The following is a 25,817-nucleotide window of genomic DNA, read 5'->3' on the forward strand; positions in this document are numbered from 1 at the left end:
AGTAATAGGATACTGACATAAGGCTGAAGTCTTCTTCCTAGTAACATAGTCTTTCAGCCATGCAGGAGGCTTAGAGACTCTACTAGGTCTAGTTCTGTTTGATTCTTGGTTATCAAACTGATCCCCTGCAACTAACTCTTCAAGTTGCTCACCTGCAGTTTGTTCAACAGACTGTTCACCTGCATCTTGTTCATTTGTGATAGCCTATTGTTGGTTCATCTCAGCTGGTATGCTGGAATCTGAGATGCTATCATTACAATTGGGATTGATATTTGTCTCTGAATTGTCCAGGTTTTCCTCTAGATCTGTTGTATTTTCCAAATGTGTTCCTTCTGAGAAAGTGTCAGACAATATGTCATGTTCATCAGCTGAGTTGGTAATTTGAGATCCTACTTCTGGTGTAATAGGATCCATGCTCTCAGTTGGAATTGGATCCAATAGGAACAAGGCATCATCTCTATTGTCTCCATAGTTCCTTTCCTTGAAGGAAACATCTCTGCTTACCAAAAAAGACTTAGAATCCAAGTCATACAACCTATACCCCTTTTGTGTTTTTGAATAGCCCATAAATACCGTTCTCTTTGCTCTTGCAGCAAATTTATCTTCTCTTGGTAAAACACTGCATAACACAAATATCTAAACACCCTCAAATGTTCAAGTTTTGGTGCTTTGCCATGAAGTATTTCATAAGGTGACTTGCCTTTGAGGATTGCAGTTGGGATCTTATTAATTAGGTAAACTGTAGTCCTAATACACTCTCCCCAAAATCTAAATGGGATTGAACTCTAAATTTTTAAAGCTCTTGCAAGCTCCAAAATATGTCTATGTTTCCTTTTTACAGTACCATCTTGTTGTGGAGTGTATGGGCAACTACTTTGATGAACTATTCCAAGAGTAGAAAAAAAAGCACTATATTTGGAATTGAAGAATTCTGCACCATTGTCATATCTCAGTACTTTAATATTCATGCCAAACTGATATTTTATCATTGAAAAAAAATTTGTCAACACAATTATCACTTCACATTTGGACTGTATCAAACATAACCAAGTATATCTATTATAGTCATCAACAATTGTGACAAAGTCACATTTTTTATCATATGTAGGCTGCTTATAAGGACCCCAAACATCTAGGTGTATAAGCTGGAAGCTACAATCTGTTTTACCTGTGCTATCTGGGACTGTTGACCTGTATTGCTTTGCCATTGGGCATATTTGACACTCCTGTTGAGTATGCTCATCTGCTAAACCTTTCAAGATAGGAATGTGATGCATTGCTTTCATGGAGAGATGTCCTAATCTCGAATTTTGTGTTATAACACAAAACTATAATTTTGTGTTATAGTTTCATTTTATCATTGTTGTCGCTACTACTGGTTTTATTGCTCCTATAAGGATGTAAAGATCATCTATTTTTCTACCATTCCCCATCACCTTGCCACTGTAAGACCTCGTAAAAGACAAAACAGGAAAAAATTTAACAGTGCAAACAAGATCCTTGGTCAGTTTTGATACTGAAAGTAGGTTGAACTTGAAGTCTATCACATGTAGAACATTTTTTATCCTCGGTCCCACTAGGATTATTGCACTTCCTATATCTGTTATTTGTGGCCTGTTTCCAGTTGGTACCTGCACTTTTCTACTTTCCGGACTTCTTAATATGTTGATGTCAACTAGTTTCTCCTTGCAGGAAGTGATATAATGAGAGGTCCCTGAGTCAATGATTAATTCAAAGAGACAATCATTCGACAATATGAAAACAATACCTGCCATGTTGAGTTTGCAATCACCAGCTGAAGATTTATTCAGCAAGTCCACACGCTGCTTATACTCCTCCTCTGTGATGTAGTGGCCTTGAGATTGGCTCTCAGTAGAACTGTTCCCTTCAGCAGAATTATTTCCTTCAACTGTTGCATTATTAGTATAGGTCTTGAAGCCACCAGCACCCTGCATTGGCTTTCTTTTGCTCTTGAAATCAGGTGGATATCCTGCAATTTTGTAGCAATTCTCCTTTTAATGCCTCTTATACCCACAGTGTTCGCAGATTACACCAAACTTTTTGCCTTTCATCATTTGTACCTTGTTAGCTAACATGGTCAATGACTCCTTATTCATGTCCATTACACCAAGAGCCCTTTGGCTTTCTTCTGGTATCACTAAGGCATATGCTTAATTTACTGATAACACAGGTGTTTTTAACAAAATTTGGCTGCGAACGTGAGCATATGTATCATTTAATCCTACTAGAAATTGCACTAGACGTTGCTGATAGAACATTTCAAAAAATGGTTCCGATTCCTTATAATTACATCCTCTACCTGGTATTAAGGTGTCTTGTTCGTTCCATAAGACTTTCATTTTAGTAAAGTACGTGGTAACAAAATCAGTACCTTGAGTTAGGGTTCCAACTTGAGTCCAAAGGTGATATAATCTAGTCAAATTAGATTTTTCAAACCTCTCCTTGAACTCAGCCCAAACCTTTGCTGCATTTGACACATGGACGATGCTTGGCAACTGTTCCTGTGACACACATCTCCTAATCCATGATAGAGCTATATCATTACATCTTTTCCACAGATCGGCTAATTCTCCTTTGTATAAACTCTTCACACATGTTCCTTTTGTGAAACCTAGCTTGTTCTTTTCCAATAGAGCCAAACGCATCGATCTACTCCACAATCCGTAATTTTCTAGGCATGTTAGCTTGATATTTATCAGAATCGCTCCAAGCGTATCGGATGGTTGAAGATAGAGTGAATGACGATGGTCAATTTGAGGTGTTGAGGTGTCTCCCATGGCGGACATCTCTAGATTTGACAATGGCAAATCAGCTAGGTGAAGAAGAAGCAGGTTCAGAGCCCTAATCGCTGCTATGATACCATGTTAAAAAAATCTAGAAGCTAAGATGAAGAACAAAGGAAATGAGGATGAGAGAATGATAATCTGATTATGTATCTCTTCTTCAATGCATGAGCTATATATACACGAGCACTGCCTCCAACTAACTAATTAACCGACCTATTACAAAAGGGTCACGTGAGGCACGTGACTTCAATAAAGACAAATAAAGAAAATAAAGAAGTGCACTTTCATTTGTCTATTAGTAGTAAATTAATTAATGAGAGCTTATAAGAGAATTAGGTGGTCACACTTTCAATGGCCCGACCTGTTTGTCTTGAGCTTGACATGTATTAGAGAATTTACAATTTAAACTTTATGAGTTCATTGAGTTACTAAGTTCAAAATTTAATATTTATACATATTTAATGAATTCTTAATACATATATCGTCTCATCCAAAACTACTGTATTAGACTAAACCTATAGCTTATACTCTACATCCGCCCATGTGATGCCCATCACAACAATTAAGAGGATCATAGGACTTAAAATTACATTTGCTTACCAGTTAGTTTGAAGAATTTCATTCCTAAGTCTTGTGAGAGATGCGATACTTAACCTTGTTAATTTCCGCTTATTATCGTGAAAATAATCATTGTCAACATTGTATTCATTAAGCTCGGAACCATGGCTTATGCTCTTTTCTGCGGGCTTTAAAGTTACTTCAGAATCTTCCTTCTCTGTGTTTGACCAATGTGATTAACAGTACCGACTAAGAATATTGTAGATAAATTTCTGGTAGCACTCATGTTTCCTTGAGATACTAGTACTGAAATTTGTCAGAGAGAATTAAAACTTAAGTATCTTGACAATGATTCAAAAGAAAATATTCTAAATTAGGAGAATATTGTCTACCAAGAGATCATTTATATAGCACATCAAGTAAATTACATCCGCTTTCGGTGGCGTGCACTAACAAATAACTTCTATTTTTGGGCGATTAAAGAGGTCGCCACAAAAATTCACATGTTTTATTGTTAGCTTGTGTGGCGATAAAACTCATCACAAAAGTAAAAAGTCCGCCCTAAATAGATTTAATAGAGATCACTAATTACAAGAGCTATATACTTTTGGTGGCGACGAAAGAGGTTGCCACAAAACTCATTTATTTTATTTATTAATTTTGTGGCTACTTTCTCGCTACAAAAGAAAAAAGCGTCACAAAGGTAATATTTATAGCCGTCGTTTTTTGTGGAGACCACATAAGTCGCCACAAAATGTAATTTTGTATACCGCCCTCGCCAATTTGAGTGTGAAAGTCGTCACCACAAGTAATTTTTGTATATCGCAATTTTCAGTGGCGACCCCACAGGTCGCCCAAAATGTAATTAGTATATGTCGTCATTTTCAATGGCGACCTTGGAGGTCATCACAAAAAGTTACTTTTGTGTCGTGTCGCTATTTTCGGTTGCGACCCTAAAAGTCTCCACAAGGTGGTATATAAATTGTCGCAATTTCAAGTGGCGACCTTGAAAGTCGTCATAAAAAGTAAATATTATAATTTTCAGTAGCGACATCAGAAGTTGCCGCTAAAAGTAATATTTGTTTGTGGCCATTTTTTTTGGCGACCGTAAACGTTGCCGCAAAAGGTAATATTAGTTTGCCGCTGCAAAAGTAAAAAACGCTAAAAATTGCCAAAAATAGATTTAATGGAGGTCGCCTAGCGATATACTCTTGGTGGCGACATCAAAAGCTCGCCAGAAAAGCTCATTTATTTTATTTATTAGTTTTTGTGGCGACTTTTTTGCCACAAAAGCAAAAAGCGCCAAAAATAGATATAATGGATCGGTTGTCTCATGAAAGAACGACATACTTTTGGAGGCGACAACGAAGGTCGCCACAAAGCTCATTTGTTTTATTTTTAGCTTGTGGCCACTTTCTCGCCACAAAAAGCAAAATAGCACCACAACTAGATTTAACGGAGTTCGTCTCTATCATCACAGAAAAAGTAGAAATGCACCACAAATAAATTAATGGAGGACGCCACTTGAAAGGGTGACATGTAGTACAAATACTTTTGGTGGGGAGTGAAGAGATCCACAAAAGCTTATGTATTTTATTAATATCTTTTGTGGCGACGATCGCCACAATAAAGCAACAAATGCGCCCCAAATAAATTTAACGGAGGGACGTATCTTGAATTGGTGACATGTAATATGGAAATTTTTTGTAGGTCGCCGCAAAGCTTATTTGTCTTACTATTATCTTTTAAGTAACAAATGCAGAGGGGTTGCACTTGACTTGGCGACATGTATTACGGAAAGTTTCGGTGACGATTCAAAAGGTCACCACAAAGCTTATTTGTTTTATTATTTACTTTTATGGCGATTGTACTTCCCAGAAAAGTATCAAGTGCGCCACAAATACATTTAATGGAGGGACGCCACTTGAATTAGTGGCATGTATTACGGGAACCTTTGGCGACTAAATGGATCTCCACAAAAGCTTGTTTGTTCTTTATTAAGCTTTTGGCGACTAAATATGCTGCAAATAGATTTTAATGCCACTTGGATACTTTTGGTGGCGACTAAATAGGTCGCCACAAAGCTTTTTTGCTTCACTAAATAATATACTTATTATGCAAAAATTCATGAGTAATTTTTGCTTAAAATATTATTGAAGTTACTAATTCATACACTAAACTATTTATGAATCAAAAGAATCTATTATTATTAATAATAATCGCATGAACAATTCATACAATATAATACCCATATTAGTTTCTGTATAAAATAATATAGTATTTAATTGAGCGCATAAGAAAAGACATACTCACAAAATTTATGTAATGCAAATTTTGGTTGATGATATTAAATAATATACTCATTTAGTCATGTCAAACTTTATGAATATTTCCTCTTATAAAAATGTTATTGAAGTTAGTAATGCATTTATAAGCATTAAGTTATGCGAAAATTTATGAATAATTATGCTTAATAAAAATGTTATTGAATATAAATGGCAAGTTGTAACGACGCGGCCGGTCGTTTTGAGAATTTAAGTTCCGTTCAGCGGCATAAGGTCTTGAGCAACTTCGTAGTATGTGTGACTTGTGTGCATGGTCGAATTCAGTTATCGGATGATTCGGATTCAAATTGGAAGGAAAGATTTCAGTTTTGGAAGCTTAAGCGGTAAGAATTGACCGGAACTAACTTTTGTGTAAACGGCTCTGGAATGGATTTTGGATAATTTCAACAGGTGATTTTGGACTTAGGCGTGCGTCCAGATTTGGATTTAGAGGTCTGTAGAGTAATTTGAAGCGTTTCGGCGAAAGTTGGAAAAGTTGAAGTTTGGAAGATGGAGAAGTTTGACCAATAGTTGACTTTTGTGATATCGGTGTCGGAATGCGATTCCGAGAGTTGGACCAGCTCCGTTATGTCATTTGGGACTTGTCTGCTAAATTTGGCGTTATTCCGGGTTGATTTGATAGGTTTCGGCACGAGTTTTAGAAGTTGGAAGATTTAAAAATTCATAAGTGCGATTCATGGTGCGATTCGTAGTTTTGACGTTGTTTGATGTAATTTGAGACCTTGAGCGAGTCCGTATTAGGGTATGGAACTTGTTGGTATGCTTGGACGGGGTCCCGGGGCCCCCGAGCGTGTTTCAGACGAGTTTCGAATGTTTTTCATAGTCTTGAAGAGGTCTGGTTCTGGTATTTTCGCACCTGCGACACTATGGAGCCCAGGTGCGGCTCCGCTTCTGCCTGAGCCTGGTCGTTTCTACGATTGTTGAGGTCTGGGAGCTAGCTCACTTCTGCGGATGCTGGCACGCAGGTGTGAAGGCCGCTTTTGCGGTTGAGGGATCGCATCTGTGAAGGAGCCCACTTCTACGCTCCTGTCATTACTTCTGCGGCGGCGCTGGTGCGGCTATGTTGTCCGCAGATGTGGACCTGGGCCTGGTAAGTTAAGTTTGCAGATGTGAACGTTTGCTCGCAAATGCGGTTGCGTAAATGCGCTTATTTGTCCGTAAATGCGGAAGTCCTGGGCAGAGAGTTTATATTCGAGGGTTTTGCCATTTTCTCCATATCTTGAGTTTTAGACTTCAGTTTCGAGAGCTTCTTTGTGAGTTTTTCAAGCAAATCAATTGGGTAAGTGTTCTTCACCTAGAATTTATTATATTCCATGATTTTATCTTTATTTTTATCATTTAATTTGTGTTTTGAGTTGAGAAAAATGGGAATTTTTGAAGAAAACTTTCAAAATGAATAATCATGATTTAAGGGACGAATTGGCATCGGAATTTGATAGTTTTAGTATGGTTGAATTCGTATCGGAATGGGTGTTCGGGTTTGTGATATTTGTCGGGTTCCAAGGCGCGGGCCAAGGGGTCGACTTTTGGGTCGATTTTTAGATTTTTATAAAGATTGAGGCTTTATGATCCAGAATAGTTTATTATGAGTTTTATTTAAGCTTTGAAGTTATTTTGGCTAGATTTGAGCCGCCCGGAGGTCATTTCACCCGAGAACTTCATTTTGGAGTAACGGTCTGTCTTCCTTGAGGTAAGTATCTTGCCTAACCTTGTGTGGGGAAACTACCCTTAGGATTTGAGTCTTCTATGCTAATTGTAGTCCTTGTACGCGAGGTGACGAGTACGTGCACGGACTTATTTGTGGAAAGTTGGCCTTTTAGGGTCTTAGGTTCTTGTATTCACTGAGTATGAAGTTATTTTGTTATGATTAAGTTTTCTTAATTGCTAGTTTCACTCTACCTCGTTTAATTGGGATTAATTGCTTTATGATTAACTCTTGTTGCTTATTTGACTCTTATTTGACTTAACTGAAGATTTTTACCTTTTCTATTGTCATGCTATCTTTTCACAACTGCTTGTCCTTATTTGAAATTATTATTATCTCTCCTGTAATTTTGTAGTATTAATTGAGGTTTTGATTATCTTTCCGCTGCTTATCCTCAATTGAATTTGTCATATCTTCATCGTAATTGCCCAACCTTATAAAAAGTGTAGATATCCTATATCTTAGTTCACATGTCTTTGTTTGGAATTTTTTGACTCGTGTAACTCTCTTGTTGTTGAACTGTATATTGTGGGATCGTTATTACATATTATTTTTTCCCTTGTTGAGTTTTTCTTATTACGCCTAATATTCTCTATTGTGGTTATTCCTTGCGAGCTAGTTCTACCGTATTTATTGTCATTGTTGTTGTTGTACTTGTTGTTGAGATGCACGAGGTTTCTACCGTGCGGTTGTTATTGTGATGCACGAGGTTTCTGCCGTGCGGCTGTTGTTATTGTGATGCACGAGGTTTCTGTTATGCGGTTGTTGTTATTGTGATGCACGAGGTTTCTACCGTACGGTTGTTGTTATTGTGATGCACGAGGTTTCTGCCATGCGGGTGTTGTTGGGTTGCACGAGGTTTCTGCGCTATTGTTACTCTTGATATTTGCACATGCGGCGTGACAAGGCGGTATATATATATATATATATATATATGTGGGTTGCGTATATGGCGAGACAAGGTGGGAATATTATTATGCACGTGTGGCGAGACAAGGCGGGTATTTATATTATTATTGCACACATTGGCGAGACAAGGTAGGATTTGTCAGGGATTGATTTGTGATGACTTATGATGGCCTGGGGGCATTCTTGTTGTTGATATTTGTGTAGTGGTGTACTTACCCGTGTGAGTTATATTTCGTGGAAAATTGTGGGAAACTATTCTATGCGCGGCCCGTTCCTTTTCTATACTTACTAGCTGGCATGGACTATGTTAGGACACTTGCACAACATATAACCAGTTAATCACTTTTATTGGCAAAAGGATCAAACCTTGATATTATAGAGTAATAAATTGGTAAAGAGGGCACAAGATGCCAAGTGTTTTGGGTTCCGGAATTGGGACCCGTGAAATGTGAATATTCTGAGGTTCGGTACCTCATGAATGGTTATTGGCTAGAGCTTGGTGTGAAAGCAGTCGTGTTTGTTGAGTTGTTTTTTGCCTTTCCTCTATTTGTGTTCACCGGATTTCAAACTGTGTTCCGCTCATTCTTCTGTGGCATTATTATGGTGTTCCGCTGTTAGTTATTTTTTTTCCTTTCTTACTGTAATTACCGTATTCTTGTAATTGTCATTATGCGTAGCCCTTGTATAGATATTTTACCCTATTGTTCCTACACTTATATTCGTTCAGATTATTTAGTCCAGTAGGTGTCTTGACTGTTCCTCGTTACTAATCCACCGATGTTAGTCTTGATACTTGCTGGGTACCGCTGTGGTGTACTCATACTACACTTCTGTATAATTTTGTGCAGATCCAGGTAATTGATCGTTAGTAGCTGTGCGGATTATTGCTGTGGAGACTCAAGGTAAACCTGCTGCTGTGTTCGTAGGCTTCGGAGTCACCTTCTAGTTTTGTATTGCACTGTTTATCTTTATTTCTAAACAATTGTATTTAAAGTTTCTAGCAAACACTTTGTAGAGCTTATGACTTGTACTACCGGTTTTGGGGTTGTAAATTTTAAAGAGACTTCTATTTAAATTGTTAGATGTTATTTAAATATTGTTGTTGTTCAATTAATGTTAGGCTTAGCTAGTCCCTAAGACTAGGTGCCATCACGACACCCAACGGAGGGAAAATTGGGTCGTGACAAGTTGGTATCAGAGCTCTAGGTTCATAGGTGTTGCGAGTCATAAGCGAGTTTAGTAGAGTGTTGCGGATCGGTACAGAGACGTCTGTACTTATCTTCGAGAGGCTATAGAACTATTAGGACAAATCCCACTTCTTTCATTCCTATCGTGTGAGCTTATTGATCTCGGAGTTTGAACTTTTATCATTCTATTCTCTCACAGATGGTGAGGATACGAGCTATAATTTTTGATTGGCTGCTCCCAGAGCAGGTGTCGCTAGAGGCAGAGGTAGAGGTCGACGAGGAGCACGTACCACAGCTAGAGAACCTACCAGAGCAGCTGTTGAGGAGATGCAGTAGCTCCAGTTGGGGGATAGGTACCGGAGGAACCTGCTGTTACCCCCGGACTTCATGAGACTTTAACATAGTTCCTGAGCATGTTTGGTACATTGGCTCAGGATGGGTTGATTCCGGTTGTACCAGCTACTTCACAGACCATGGGAGGAGCTCAGACTCCCACCGCCCACACTCTAGAGAAGCCAGTTCACATTGGTCAGGTTCTAGGTGTCATGGCGACACAGCCTATGGTTCCAGTTCAGCCCGTGGTTAGGGCAGCAACATCTGAGGCAGAGCAGCGTAGACTTGCAAGGTTCAAGAAATATGACCCTCTTACTTTCAAAGGTTTGGCTTCAGAGAGTGCGCAGGGTTTTCTAGAGGAGTGCCATCTCATTCTTAGCACTATGGGTATTGTTGAGATGAGTGGGGTTGCTTTTACTACGTTCTAGCTTAAGGGAACGACTTATCAGTTGTGGCGGGCATATGAGTTGGGCAGCCCAGCCGATGCAGCTTCACTTATATGGGTTCAGTTTTCAGAGGTGTTCCTGAGAGAAATTGTACCTCGGTCCTTACGGGATGCATGGTGCACGGAGTTCGAGCAGCTGCGCCAGGACACTATGTCAGTATCAGAGTATGTCGTTAGATTCAGCAATTTGGCTAGACATGCACCTGCCTTGGTTGCTACAGTTAAGGAGCGAGTCCGTAGGTTCATTGAGGGGCTCAGGAATGATATTCGATTCAGCATGGCTCGAGAGTTGGAGTCGGATGTTTCATTACAGCAGGTGGTAGGGATCGCTCCCTGGATAGAGGGCACGTGGGATAAGGAGAGAGAGGACAGGCAAGGCCAGGAGAGAGGAGGCAGACGAGGCCAGGAGAGAGAGGGCGGGCGAGGTCAGGAGAGAGAGGACAGGGAGGCGAGGAGGCCTCGTAGACCGGAGAGATCCACTGGTCCTTATTTTAGAGGCAGGGTCCAACATGGTAAAGGTTTTGTGGGTCAGCCATAGCAGTTAGCACTTCAGGCTTCGCACAGTGTTTAAGGTGCTCATGGGTCTCAGAGTACCCGTATCGCACAGTTCCCACAACCACATCAGCAGAGAGGTTGCTTTTAGTGTGGAGATACCAACCACATGGTGAGAGATTGTCCAAGACTCCGGGCAGGTGTGTCACAGCGGGGTATTCAGGAGAGTAAATGGCGCCCAAGAGGGGGAGGGCTGACCCCTTGATGTGTTTTCATATAGTAGGCTTGAGGTCGCTGAGCCAGGTTATGTCATACAGGTATGCTTTCAATTTGTTATAGATGAGCATCATCCGTATTTTGTTACAATTCTGCTTATCGGGGTAAGTTCCCCTATTTGTTACTCCACCTATGGGTGAGTTCATGATTTAGTCTTCTGTTTATGTGTTTACCCCTGATGGGAGATTCTATGAGTGGTAGCCGTGTCTATCATTGTTTTATTTATTATTGAGAGTTACGAGGCTAGTAGTGAATTCCTGTTGTCCATTACGGTAAGTTTTGATGTGATTCCTGAGTGTTTTGGTTACGATCTGTGATTTAGATGCTCCACCGGTGTGGGAGCCAGTACATGTTGTAAGTCTGTTAGAGGAATTGATCTAGTGGAAAGTTTCAGTTGGTTTGATGTATATTCTACTTTGTGATTCAGAGTTGAGGGTGGGATCCTCACGATTTCATGTGATTTGATATGTTCGAATCGGGCTGTGCACCGTAGTGGAAGTTATATCAGGATGAGATCCTTATGATTTGTTCATGTACGATGATTTTCTCCTTGTAAATTGATTCGTAGAATAGTACTGATAGAGAGTTGTGCTTGTCGGGCTTGTTTGATAATTCTCTTATGTGTTTCTCCTTACATATTCAGTCATTTTTATTTTATGCTCCTTGAGTTTTAGCTTGTGGGGGTGTGCCCGGTGGTGTTAGTCGTGACTTGTTGATTCGGGTGTATAGTATGAGGTATTTTTGTTCCTTGCATCTTAGTGTTTGTGGAGGTTTGAAACAGAGTTTAACGGATATGAGGCTAACTGCCGGTGTTGGATTTGATTTCGGGCAACTATTGTGATCAGGAATGTTATTATGGGCCTATGAATGGTGTGTCACATTGTGTGGTTGTACCTTGTGGGTGTGGGTATAAGTTGTTACAGCTGGTTGAGACTGATACCGGGTATGAATGTAAGAATCGGGTCTTTTCGAGATGGTCGGAAGGTGAGAATTTTTGACTCTAAGGCTTTTTGGTATTTGTGAAAGAGGTAAATTACAGCCGAGATGGTATCGTTAGGCTTATGCAGATTGGGGTGACGTGGGGTTACCCCAGGTGTATGTTGGAAGTGTGTATTCTGTGATTTGATGACTTCGAGGCGAATCTTAGCACGTTCGTGGACGAATATTTGTTTAAGAGGGGGAAGATGTAACGACCCGACCGGTCGTTTTGAGAATTTAAGTTTTGTTTAGCGGCATAAGGTCTTGAGCAGCTTCGTATTATGTGTATTGACTTGCGTGCGTGGTCGAATTCAGTTATCGGATGATTCGGAGTTAAATTGTAAGGAAAGATTTCAGTTTTGGAAGCTTAAGCAGTAAGAATTGACCGGAATTTGACTTTTGTGTAAACAACTCCTGAATGGGTTTTGGATAATTTCAACAGCTTCGTATGGTAATTTTGGACTTAGGTGTGCGCCCGGATTTGGATTTGGAGGTCCGTAGGGTAATTTGAAGCATTTAGGCGAAAGTTGGAAAAGTTGAAGTTTAGAAGATGGAGAAGTTTGACCAATAGTTGACTTTTGTGATATCGGGGTAGGAATGCTATTTCGAGTGTTGAACAGCTCCTTATGTCATTTGGGACTTGTCTGCAAAATTTGGCGTCGTTCCGGGTTGATTTGATAGGTCTCGGCACGAGTCTTAGAAGCTGGAAGATTTAAAAGTTCATAAGTTCGATTCAAGGTGCGATTCATAATTTCGACGTTGTTTGATGTGATTTGAGACCTCAAGCGAGCCCGTATTAGGGTATGAAACTTGTTGGTATGCTTGGACGGGGTCCCAGGGGCCTCGGGCGTGTTTCCGATGTTTTTTATAGTCTTGAACAGGTCTGGATCTGGTGTTTTCGTACATGCGACACTTTGGAGCGCAGGTGCGGCTCCGCTTTTATGTGAGCCTGGTCGCTTCTGTGATCGTTGAGGCCTGGGAGCTAGCTCGCTTCTGCGTATGCTGGCACGCAGGTGCGAAGGCCGCTTCTGCGGTTGAGGGATCGCATCTGCGAAGGAGCCCACTTTTGCACTCCTATCATCGCTTCTGCGATGCCGCTGGTACGGCTATGTTGTCCACAGATGCGGACGTTGGCTGGTAAGTTAAGTTCGCAGCTGCAAATGTCTGTCCGCAAATGCGGGGTTGCAAATGCGGTTATTTGTCCGCAGATGTGGAAGTCCCGGGCAAAGAGTTTATATTCGAGGGTTTTGCCATTTTCTCCATATCTTGAGTTTCAGACTTCGGTTTTGAGAGCTTCTTTGTAGGTTTTTCAAGCAAATCGATTGGATAAGTGTTCTTCACCTAGAATTTATTATGTTCCATGATTTTATCTTATTTTTATCATTTAGTTTGTGTTTTGAGTTGAGGAAAATGAGGATTTTTGAAGAAAACTTTCAAAATGAAAAATCATGATTTAAGGGGTGAATTGGTATCAGAATTTGATAATTATGGTTGAACTCGCATCGGAATGTGTATTTGGATTTTGTGATATTTGTCGGGTTCTGAGGCGCGGGCCCGAGGGTCGACTTTTGGGTCGATTTTTAGATTTTTATAAAGATTGAGGCTTTATGATCCAGAATAGTTTCTTATGAGTTTTATTTATGCTTTGAAGTTATTTTGGCTAGATTTGAGCCGTCCGGAGGTCATTTCACCCGAAAAGTTTATTTTAGAGTAACGGTCTAACCGCCTAACCTTGTGTAGGGGAACTACCCCTTAGGATTTGAGTCTTTTATGCTAATTGTAGTCCTTGTACGCGAGGTGACAAGTACGTGCTCGGACTTATTTGTAAAAAGTTGGCCTTTTAGGGTCTTAGGTTCTTGTATTCACTGAATATGAAGTTGTTTTGTTATGATTAAGTTTTCTTAATTGCTAGTTTCACTCTACCTTAGGGGTGTTCAAAACCGAACCGAAACCGAAGCTTAATGGATTATTGGTATCGGGTTAACGGTTTAATGGACGAGAATCAAATAGAGTTTTTTTTTAACGGTTTAGCGGTTTGGGGGCGGAATATATATATATATATATATATATATATATATATATATATATATATATATAAACTTTATTTTATCCATATTATTGAACTCGTTTACTGCTGCTCTCTAAACTTTAGAAGAAAGATTCATTTATTTATTACCAGCGTGGGAGATTTCATAATAAACAATAGTAATACATGAATAAATAAAAAAGCAATATAAGCACGAACCAACAACTGCTTAATAATTTGAATGTTTTGCAGGATGGCAACCAGCTTCTTGTTAGCATTGCTAGCAATGTTGACTACTATTATGGCTCAAAAAGAACTGATTGTCAACATCACCATTGTTCACAGTGCCACTGCTCAAGGCGCGAGTAAAATACTTCACTGCACAATACATTAAGCAAGAGAGAGTAAAGAGAATCACATGCAGACTTGTAGGAGTACTAAGTATTTATTTGTTTATGAGACATCAAACAATGTGCCTCGATGGAAGCTCGCCAGCATATCATCTTGAAGAGGACATGGTAGAGGACTTCGCAGCTGGATTATCGCATTGGTTAAGTTCAATCTTAACCAAGTTGTGTTTTTATTTTTAACAGTTTGTCATCTTCTTAAACAGTAAGAAATCTGTTCAAGTGATACAGTTGATGTATTCTGCTGTGCACTTCTCAATCCCTTATCATCCACTTGAATGTAGTATGAGAAGATAAAAGAAGTATTTGATATCGAGTATTTGATTCTAGTAATATGGCCTCATGGTGTAATTTAGTTGATATATATGTATGAGAAATGTTGACTATATTGTTGTCTCGGGGATGTACTCCCCAATACTGTGTTGAAGTATGTTAAGTTTCAATCAACTGAAACTAAACCAATAACCGCCCGATAACTGTCGATAATAGCTAAACCGATACCAATCCCCCCGATATCTTATCGGATGGATAGAGGATTAATACATTTAAAAACCGATAACTGATTAGCCTAACCGTTAAGAGTAAATAACCGCCCAATCCGCCCGATAAGCAGCCCTATTCTACCTGCTTTAATGGGATTAATTGCTTTATGATTCACTCTTATTGGTTATTTGACTTAATTGAAGATTTTTACCTCTTCTATTGTTATGCTATCTTTTCACAACTGCTTGTCCTTATTTGGAACTGCTTGTCCTTATTTGAAATTATTATTATCTATCCTATAATTGTTTAGTACTAATTGATGTTATGATTATCTTTCCGCTGCTTATCCTTAATTGGACTTGTCGTATCTTCATCGTAATTGCCTAACCTTACAAGAAGTGTAGATATCCTATATCTTAGTTGACATGTCTTTATTTGAAATTATTTGACTCGTGTAGCTCCCTTGTTGTTGAACTGTATATCATGAGATCATTGTTACATATTATTTTCTCCCTTGTTGAGCTGTTCTTATTACGCCTAGTATTCTTTATTGTGGTTATTCCATGTGAGCTAGTTCTACTATTTTTTTGTGATCGAAAGTTCTTGAGTTGATTTACTTGCCGTACTCTTGTATTTATCGTCGTTGTTGCTATTGTACTTATTGTTTAGGTGCACGGGGTTTCTGCCGTGCGGTTGTTATTGTGATGCATGAGATTTCTGCTGTGCTATTGTTACTCTTGATATTTGTACATGCGTTGCGCATGTGGCGAGACAAGGTGGGAATACTATTATGCACGTGCGGCGAGACAAGACGGGTATTTATATTATTATTGCACACATGGCGAGATAAGGTGGGTTGTGTCAGGGATTGATTGTGATGACTTATGATGGCCTGGGGGCATTCTTGTTGTTGATACTTGTGTAGTGGTGTACTTACCTGTGTGAGTTCTATTTCGTGAAAAATTGTGGGAAAACATTATATGTGTGGTCCGTTCCTTTTCTATACTTACTAGCTGACGTGGACTATGTTAGGACACTTGCGAAAGCATACCCGCAGTTAATCACTCTTATTGGCAAAAGGATGAAACCTTGATATTGTTGAGTAATAAATTGGTAAAAAGGGCACAGGATGCCAAGTTTTTGGGTTCCGGAATTGGGACCCGTGAAATGTGAATATTCTGAGGTTCTGTACCTCATGAATGGTTATTAGCTGGAGCCTGGTGTGAAAGCGGTCGCGTTTGTTGAGTTGTTACTTGCCTTTCCTCTATCTGTGTTCACCGGATTTCAAACTGTGTTCCGCTCATTCTTCTGTGTCATTATTATGGCGTTCCGCTGTTAGTTATTTTTTTTTCCTTTCTTACTGTAATTACCATATTATTGTCATTGTCATTATGCGTAGTCCTTGTATAGATATTGTACCCTGTTATTCCTACACTTATATTCATTCAGGTTATTTAGTCCAGTATGTTTCTTGACTGTTCCTCGTTACTACTCCACCGAGGTTAGTCTTGATACTTGCTGGGTACCGCTGTGGTGTACTCATACTATACTTCTGCACATTTTTGTGCAGATCTAGGTAACTGATCGTTAGTAGCTGTGCGGATCGTTGCTGTGGAGACTCAAGGTAAACATGGTGCTGTGTTTGCAGGCTTCAGAGTCACCTTCTAGTTTTGTATTGCACTGTTTATCCTTATTTCTGAACAGTTGTATTTAGACGTTTCTAGCAAACACTTGTATAACTTATGACTTGTACTACCGGTTTTGGAGTTGTAAATTTTAAAGAGACTTCTATTTAAATTGTTATGTTATTTAAATATTGTTATTGTTCAATTAGAGGTCGTTTGGTAGCTGTTTAGAAAAAAGGTTATTCATGTATAAGGGGTAACATAACTTATACCATGTTTGGTAGGCAATAGTTATTTTGTATAAAATTCTGCATAACTAATACCATGTTTGGTTGACATTTTTCAATTATGCATAAATAATACATGTATAAGTTATGAGTCAATCTGTGTATTATTTTATGTGGGGTAGAAGATGGAATAACTAATACATGTATTAGTAATACATGGATAAAATACTGAAATGACAATTTACCCCTATCACTTTACACATAAGGCTTCCTTATTTCTCTGCCAACCGTCAACAGGTTTCACTTGCTTTCACTTGCCAACTATATACCTTGTCTTCTCTCATTTTTAAAGAACAAACTAGCAAAAGCAAACTGAAGAAGCAACTAGAAAATGGAAATACCAAAACTAAGAAGTGAAAATCAAATATGCCTAAACTTCACATAGTTCAGTAGTATGACGAAGAAGTGAAAGTAACACCCAAAGTTCCTAACTAAATTGTTTCCTACATAAATGGAAAGAGAGAAAAAACAGTGTAAGGGAAGGCCAGGGGTATAGTTGTAAACAAGCATTTTACTTTAAAATTTATATAATGTATATCAATTTCTAATACAACAAACCAAACATTCAAAAAATAATCTCTGCATAACTAATACCTGCATAACTAATCCCTGCATTACTTATCCCTGCATAACTAATACCTACATAACTAATACATGTATAACTAATACCTGCATAACTCTAACCGGCAACCAAACGACTTAGCTAGTCTCTAAACGACACCCACTAGAGTGAAAATTAGATCCTGACACAAAGTCAACTTTCCACATGGGACATGTATTTTTTTTTTTTAACGAAACACAATTGTCTATTGGAATCAATCTGAAGTTAGTACAGTAATAAATCAAAGTGAAGAAGCTCTATTGAGTCAACTTCAGTGTTGCATTTTCCTGCGGTCAGAATCTTGAGCCTTAACACAGATATTGCTAATATATCAGCTTTTATCATGGCAATCCCTAGTGATTATGATTATGATTGGGCTAAAGAAGTAAAGGAATTTGAAGCCACAAAAGCTGGTGTAAAAGGGCTAGTAGATTCTGGTATCACAAAAATACCAAGATTTTTCATTTACCCATCATCAGATAATTTGACCAAAACCCCATCACTTTGCAAGAATGGCCACATTCAGCTGAAAATCCCTGTCATAGATTTGCAAGGAATTGAAAGTGGTAGTGGTGGGAGAAAGGAAATTGTTGAGGAAATTAAAAAGGCAGCTCAAGATTGGGGCTTTTTTCAGATTGTTAATCATGGGGTTCCTGTTGGTACTTTGGATGCAATTCTTGATAGCACTAGAAATTTTCATGAACAGCCAAAGGAAGCTAAAATGGATCTGTATTCTTCTGATAATAGGCATAAAGTTAAGAGTTTTTACCATTAATGGATCTTTTAGTGAAACCCATGTGGCCAGTTGGAGAGATGCCTTAGCTTGTACTTTCATTGATGATACATTGGATCCAGAAGCTATTCCTCTCATCTGCAGGTACGTTTTTAAAAAAAAAATCAAATTTACCAATATTGGAATGAAATTGACCTGAATAGAATTGAAAAGAAATAGATCATTTGTATGAATATAGATAACTTCTACTAGTACTTTTTATTTTAATTTTGTGTTATATTGATCTGAGATGAGTTTAAATGGAGCAACATGGTTGGTATGGTGGAATTTGAGACATGGTATATCCTAATTCCTAAGTGGTTTTCAGTTGAAGTGTCTTTGGTCCAGAGTTTTGACTGTACTGGACGCCTAAACGGCCAAATGATACTGTCTTACACACCCGAGCTATCTTTGCCCTTTTATTTTTATTTTTTTTATTCTCCTCCCCTTTTGATTCTCCTTTGTTGGAGATATTGCTCTTTTGGTGACTCGAACCTACGACCCTAGGGTTATAGGTGGGGGGGGGGGGGGGGTGCTGACCATCTGAGCAACCCTTCTTGTCTCTTTGCCCTGTAAATTAGCTCATTGATCATATAACTAGAAATGAATGTATCACAATTGAGGTGAATGATTGGAAGTGTCATCTAATCTCCGCAACAAGGCACGCGCCTCTTTTAGTAGGTTAAGTTATGAATATTCATGACGGAATGAATGTCAGGCTCTTTCTTTCAGTGCTATTAAGTATCATATGCTTCGATTTTCTTTTATCACAAATAGACTTTCTAGTTATCTTGTTTATTTCTAAAACACGATATTTCTATTTAGGCCATCATATCGATGTATAATCTAAATGCTTTTGCAGAAAGGAAATAACAGACTACATGGAATACATGATCAAGGTCAGAGAAACCATCTCAGAGTTACTTTCAGAAGCCTTAAGTATAAGCAGTGACTATCTTGCACGGATAAATTGTCTAAAAAGTGAATACTTGACTTGTCTTTACTATCCACCTTGCCCTGAGCCAGAACTGGCCTTAGGCACAATCAACCACTCAGATTCGACATTTTTAACTATGGTAGTTCAGGATTCTAGTGGTGGCCTTCAGGTTCTTTATCAAAATCATTGGGTTGACGTGCCACCTATTCCTGGTGCTCTAGTAGTAAACATTGGAGATCTTATGCAGGTAATTCGTTAAGAGTTCTGTCAAGTCTGCAACTTTTTTTCAGTTTGCAAATATTTAGTAGCTTTTTACGTAGAGATTTGATTTCAAAATGTATGTTACAGCTTATAACTAACGACAAGTTCAAGAGCGTGGAGCATAGAGTGCTCGCTAGACCTGTTGGATCAAGGGTATCAGCAGTATGTTTCTTCTTCCCCAGTTCTGAATGTATGTTAAAGCAATATGGACCAATCAAAGAGCTCTTATCAGAGAAAGATCCTCCGTTATACAAGTCAGTCTCGAATCTTGAATATATGGCCTATTACCAGAAGAACGTACGGGAATGTACTTCAGCTCTTCCTCATTTTAAGCTGTGAGTTCAGACTACTGTTTTATGTATAAGTAGTTGCTAATTTGGCTCGGTAAGCTTGAAGTTCTCTCTTATTGTGTGAGGATACTTTGTTAAATTTACTGTATGGTTGAAGAAATCTTAAACACTTTCACTGGTGTGACTTCTTTAAGCTTTCATTGATGTTTTTCCATTTCATTCTGCTCAGCAAAAACGCGTATGTTTAAGCTAATATGACTTTATAAGAAAGCAAAATAAGAAAATGCATGATTAAGAAGGATTAGTTTAATGCTAGAAAACAGAGATCAAATAGACACACATAAATATATGGCAAAAATTGACTGATTGAGAATGAAATGTGGCCTCCCAAAACGACTAATATTTGGGACCGGAAGAAGTACTATATCGTTAAAGGGCAGCCTGGTGCATAAGTTCCTGCTATGCGCGGGGTCCGGGGAAGGCTGGACCACAAGGGTCTATTGTACGCAGCCTTACCCTGCATTTGTGAAAGAGGTTGTTTCCACGGTTCGAACCCATGACCTCCTGGTCACATGACAATAACTTTACCAGTTACGCCAAGGCTCCCCTTCTAAGTACTATTTTTCTTTTTTTCTTTCCAAAATCATTATGGGAACCAAATTAATTCGTCATCCTGAAGTTGAGTTCGCAGAATAAAAGAACATAATAACTGATAATATTCCTTACAGTACACAAGCCTATTTTCTTATTAATTTTGTCAGTAGCATGATTATAACATTACAGACTTTGGCAAATTAGAAAGTGTACATCTTTCCATATGGAAAGTAAACTTGTGTAAAGCTGGTGCAAAAATGTCAAATCTTTGCCTGAAAATTACTTATTTCCACTTGATCAAAGACCTGGAGAATCTATTGTTCCTTTGAGAGGTAACAGCCCAATTATTGACTTCAGTAAAGCTGGAAGCCAATCTGCAATAGTTCAGCAAATAATTAAAGCCAGTCAAGATTTTTGGCATTTCCAGGTTTTCTTTCCCCTCTTCTTTATGTTTCCATTCTGTGTTTAACTTCTGTTGTAGAATTTCTGCATTATCAGGTTGCTTACAAGATTAATACAAGTAACCATCTATAAAAAAATACTGTATAATATTTATAACCTGCAAAAATTAGGCAGTTTACTTGCTATAAGAGGTTAAAATACAAAAATAATCAACTGTCTCACTTCATATTACAACATTGAGAAGAAAACATATTTTATTAACTGTAGATTGTGTAAAAGTTACAGGTGATCAATCGTGGAATTCTGAAACATTATTGGAGGAGACAAATAGGTGTTTACAAAGAATTATTTAACATGCCAGCTGAAGAGAAATCAAGCTACTACTTTGTTGATCCAAATAGCAAATGCAGACTCTATACAAGCACTTATAACTATTCCATTAAGGATAAACATTACTGTGGAGGGATAACTTAACTCATAATTGTCATCCTCTAGAAGATTACTTGCCTTTCTGGCCCAAAAAACCAACGTCGCTATCGGTACTTTCTTCTTTCTTCTTCCTTTTCTTTTCCCGGAAAAAGGTCAAATTTATTTCTCTACCTCCGACTATGTTTTAAATTAGTTGCCGTTATACTTTCTAGCTATTGATACCATTATCTTTAGCAAATCGTCTCTTGTTATCTCTAGACCCTAAGGGAGTTACTGATAGAAATTAAGGGTCCACCAAATTCTATAGAGAACCAGGTTCTTTATCGGTTCCACTAGAACACACGCACACAACAGTAAGTAAATGAAAAGAGGAATTTTACGTGGAAAATTCATAGCTCAACGAGATTAAAAACCACGACCTACCCTTGTAGGATTTCAACTTCACTATTGAGCAACTTTTAGATTACAACCTATGCAACCTAGGGATTAACCACTTTGTGATAACTCTATTACAAAGACTTTACAACTCGACTAACTCTAGCCAAGACTCAAACACAAGGTTTAAGATTTACAAAGGGTTCCTACATAATGCTTCTAAACAAGCTAAGTGGGAAATACACTTGAAGAACTATTACAAAGTTACAACTCAACTAAGGACATACAATAACTTGATGTGGGAACTGGTCCGTAGTTGTTTTGTTCTTTGTTCTTGATGCACTTGAGAATTACTTGCTGGATGATCACGTTCTTGAGTGAAAATCTCTAAGTGTTTAAGTGAATATGTTTTACCTTCCTTGATGTTAGTAATACATGTGTGACATCACTTACAATGATGTAAGCAAGGTAGGTAAGAAGCCTTCCACAGAAAGTTGACTGCTGCACTGTTCCTGTACTGTAGCGTGTGCAGGCAGCAACTTTTCCAGCTGGAGAGTTGACTTTGTACAGTCACCTCGGGAGCTGGTAGCGACCCGTTCCCTCAGCTGTTCCTTCAACTCTGAGGAGTTGAGCCATATCACAAAGTGGAACCTTGTGATCTTAAGGTGTTGAGAATGTGTAACAGGTTCCTTATCTGGTTCTTGATAGTAAGTTTGTTAGATCATCAAACATAAAACAAGGTGCTTGTAACCAAGGTTTCCCCCCTTTTTGATGATGACAAACTCATAATTGAAAATCCCAGAAAGAGCCACACAGAACCAAACAGTAAACTAGAAGGACCTTAAGTTTCCCCCTGAATCTCTGCATTCCCCCTTAATGATGCAATTATTCTTCCCCCTTTTGGCATCATAAAAAGATTAGTAACAGGCAATTAAGCAATAAGGAAGTCTAGCTTTAAAATAACTCATTCCACTTATGTGCACACAATCATGACTAAAAACAGAGCATAAAAGCAAGGTATAAACAGCAAAAAGGGAAATAACATAATTTGGATTTTACAGCAGGAGCAGAGTCAATGTTACAACCACAGCCACAATTTAGAACAATCAACAAAAATTCCACAAGTTATCATCGTAAGAACTGAAACTGAGGGACTTGTCCACAAACTAGATTATAGACTTGACACTGAGGGGACAGTATTTAGGGAGTACTGGAAGGAGAAGGCTTGGAGGCAGAGGCAAGGGTTTGGAGGACTAAATCCATTCGAGCATTTGCTCATATTTGCTCATTGACCAGTCTCTCTTTTAGGTCCCCCACTTGTTTCCTGAGCTCAGTGTTCTCCTTTGTCAGGTGAGCAACCTCTTCGCTTTGAGAGCTACTGTAACCATGTGCCTCTTGAAGCTGACTTAACTGAGTTTCAAGGATAGCATTCCTTGCTTTAATTGCCTTATCTCAGTAGTAGCACTGTTTTGAGCATTTATCAACTGAGACACGATAGAAGTGCTTTCAACCCCTCCAACTTTCTTTATACACTCACATTCTTCAAGAGTGGCATTTGAAAAAGTTCGCTTCTTGGTGCCCACTTTAGCTGGTCCTAGAGGAACCTTGAAGTGCTCAAAGAACTTAGTGGCAAGGAAACCATACGGCAGCCTATGATTACCATCTTTAAAGTCTGCCACTTTATTCATGTGCTCTATCATGATCCCAGGTAGATTGATGGTAGTGAAGTTGTCCAGTGCTTCCATGAGGAACATGTCTGCACGAGAAGTGATCGATCTTCTCTCAGCACGAGGCAGCAATACTTTGTTCACCATCTCAAATAGCAGTTGGTATACAGGAAGGAAGGCCTTCTTCTGAACTCGTTCCCCCTGCTGAACTGCTCTATCCTTCGAGATTGGGTTTCTAAAGTTTTGAGTACAAGCTCCTTGAACACTAGACAACCCTTCAGCAGGCACACCAAGAATAGACCCCAACAAGGCAGAGTCCATTACCATATCAACTCCATTCACCAAGACACAAATGTGATCATCCTCAACCTTGAACAAGTCGGCATAGAAACTTTAAACTTTCTCCTCATACACCCTAGCAGCATCAATTGTGAACAAGTATGTCCATTGTTGTAACTCACAGATCTCAACCAACTGTCTCATAACAGCCTTCTCCAAGACATCAAGAGTAAATGTGCGACCCCAAAGCACTGACTTCTCAATCTCTCTTTCCCAACACTCCTGGATCACCAACTCTGGACTTCTTTGAGGAATCAGGTTCCTCATCAGTATTAGTTTTTCTCTTAGCAGACTTGTGAACACTCTTCCCCTTTTTATCAGACTTCACAGATTTTTCACCCAATTCTTCCAGCACATCCTCATTAGCAACAACATCACCAGACTTAGTCAGACCTTTAGCAGACACAGAAGATCCCCCTTTTGGCTTGGGGAGACCATGCTTCTGTGATAACTTCCTAGTCAAGGAACTAGCTTCCTAGCCAAGGAACTAGGTTCCTCGGCTTCTTCCTCATCCACATTCACAACAGGCACTATCTTTTCATTTACAACTTTGCCATCTTTCATTAATTTTCTTCTCCATGACTTAGCTTGACTGTTTTTAAGCGCAGACTTAAGAGCCTCCTTCTTTTGCAACCTTGTTGTGGGTCGCTTATGAGTTGGCTCTTTATCTACAATTGATCTACGCCTAGGAAAACTAGCAATTGGTAAATTATCAGAATCCCCTTCACTATCCTCCTTTTATTCTTCAGACACAGGTCTTATCTCAGGCACAACCACACTTACAGGCTCAACATCTAAATGAGGAGAGGAAGCAGGGTCAACACTGACCTGGGATTCCTGAGAGAACCCCTGAGTTGGATCCTCCGAAGGGGGATCAGGTCCTCCAGTAGGTTCCCCAGTAGCACCTTCCTGTGCCGATGGTTCAATAGGCACAAGCTCAATACCCTCTCCAACAGTTCAGACTCTTCCCCATGAGTCTTAAGACCATCCTCACTTCCTTCGATAAAAACCCTTTCATTATCTATGGACAACATATTTTCTATAGCTTCCTTTTCTTGTAAGTCCATGGGAATCTCAGGAGAGTAGGAGTGTTACCTATGGACACGGGATCAGGAGCAGTCTTTGTTGAGTCAACATTTTCGAACCCCTCAGTTTGATCTACCTTTGGCCTTCTTCCATAGGAGAACTTAAAATTTCCTGATTCTTTTCATTCTCAGCAGTACTCTTTTCTTACCCCTTTTGCGGCGAAGTAGGTGAAGAGCTCTGGGCTACAAATCTTTTGGGAGTCGATATTTTGCGACTCCTTTGAGAACCGGAACTCGATTGGGTAGGAGAGGAGATAGGATGTGGGGTTGACTATGTTCTAGGATTTTGACTAGCAGTAGTGTGGAGAGAGGAGTCTAGTGTTGGTGTTTCAACTGGTGAGGACTCAGTGGGGGTGTTGCTTGGAACACTAGAGGTTATTTGATTTTCAGTCATAGTGAGAAGAAGAGAGAGGATTTGGTAGACTGAAGAGAGAAAGAAGAAGAAACAGGTTTTAAACTGTTGATGTGAAGAATGTAATGACAGTGATAGATGTATTTGTGATGAATGAAGAACCGGTTAGAAAGGCTGGCAATTTTTAGGGAGTTGGGTCAATTTTTAACGGTGAGACATTTGGGTTCAAAAGACACAAAAACTGAAAACTGACATGCTGATGGCGTGGCACTTGCTTTAATCGTTCAAAACTGTGCATGAGAGAACAGAGAAGCTACTAACCTGTGTCAGGAGAACCATGTTCCCTGGATAATCTTGTATCTATAAGCTTTGCCCTTTTTACCAGCGTATACGGCCTCAACTGCTTATTTGCTCTGTAATCATCAAGCGTGTCTACCTATAACAGTATAGAGATGAGTTAGACTTTCCCAGAAAATACCTTTTAGCTAATTTTACCTGAACATTTCTTTCGTAGCCAATCATTGAGGGATCAGGTTCTCAATTGGGTTTTATCAATCCCATAGCTCTACTCAGGGATTTGGTAAATATATCTGCAATTTGATCTTCAGTGCTGCAGAATTTCATGCATATAAGCCCTTTTTCAACATTGTCACTGAGGAAGTGATGACGTACACCAATGTGCTTGGTCCTCTTATGTTGAACTAGATATTTTGCCATGTTGAGTGCACTTGTATTATCATATAAGATAGGCACACAGTCTGAGAACACTCTAAAGTCTTCCAACTGTTGCTTGATCCACAGAAGTTGAGCACAGCAAGAGGCAGCTGCTACATATTCCGCTTCTGCAATT

General features: G+C 39.1%; 2 protein-coding genes across 2 annotated transcripts; one reads left to right on the plus strand and one right to left on the minus strand.

The window, feature by feature from the left end:
- Positions 1 to 1,349: 1,349 nt before the first annotated feature.
- LOC109212604 lies at positions 1,350 to 2,798 on the minus strand. Its single transcript, XM_019376258.1, has 3 exons — positions 2,393 to 2,798; positions 1,769 to 1,990; positions 1,350 to 1,714 (listed from the first exon to the last, which is right to left on the minus strand). The coding sequence occupies exons 1-3, from the start codon at positions 2,796 to 2,798 to the stop codon at positions 1,350 to 1,352; spliced, it is 993 nt and encodes a 330-aa protein (XP_019231803.1).
- A 14,718-nt stretch (positions 2,799 to 17,516) lies between these two features.
- Positions 17,517 to 19,924, plus strand: LOC109212609 (1-aminocyclopropane-1-carboxylate oxidase homolog 10-like). Its single transcript, XM_019376265.1, has 3 exons — positions 17,517 to 18,341; positions 19,099 to 19,420; positions 19,522 to 19,924. Exons 1-3 carry the CDS (start codon positions 18,109 to 18,111, stop codon positions 19,771 to 19,773), a joined length of 807 nt encoding a protein of 268 aa, XP_019231810.1. The 5' UTR covers positions 17,517 to 18,108; the 3' UTR covers positions 19,774 to 19,924.
- The last annotated feature ends 5,893 nt before the right edge of the window (positions 19,925 to 25,817 follow it).

The sequence above is a fragment of the Nicotiana attenuata genome, unplaced genomic scaffold (genome assembly GCF_001879085.1).
Source record: "Nicotiana attenuata strain UT unplaced genomic scaffold, NIATTr2, whole genome shotgun sequence".
In the NCBI taxonomy this organism is placed as follows: domain Eukaryota; kingdom Viridiplantae; phylum Streptophyta; class Magnoliopsida; order Solanales; family Solanaceae; genus Nicotiana; species Nicotiana attenuata.

Excerpts from the sequence above, each read along its gene's own strand:
- LOC109212604 (XM_019376258.1), bottom strand. The coding sequence starts at position 2,798 with ATGGGAGACACCTCAACACCTCAAATTGACCATCGTCATTCACTCTAT. Across the intron at positions 1,991-2,392 it reads AGTTGGAACCCTAACTCAAG|GATATCCACCTGATTTCAAG; the intron begins GTACTGATTTTG and ends ACAAAATTGCAG. Across the intron at positions 1,715-1,768 it reads TTGCAAACTCAACATGGCAG|GGACCTCTCATTATATCACT; the intron begins GTATTGTTTTCA and ends TCATTGACTCAG.
- LOC109212609 (XM_019376265.1), top strand. The coding sequence starts at position 18,109 with ATGGGGTTCCTGTTGGTACTTTGGATGCAATTCTTGATAGCACTAGAA. Across the intron at positions 18,342-19,098 it reads GCTATTCCTCTCATCTGCAG|AAAGGAAATAACAGACTACA; the intron begins GTACGTTTTTAA and ends ATGCTTTTGCAG. Across the intron at positions 19,421-19,521 it reads ACATTGGAGATCTTATGCAG|CTTATAACTAACGACAAGTT; the intron begins GTAATTCGTTAA and ends TGTATGTTACAG.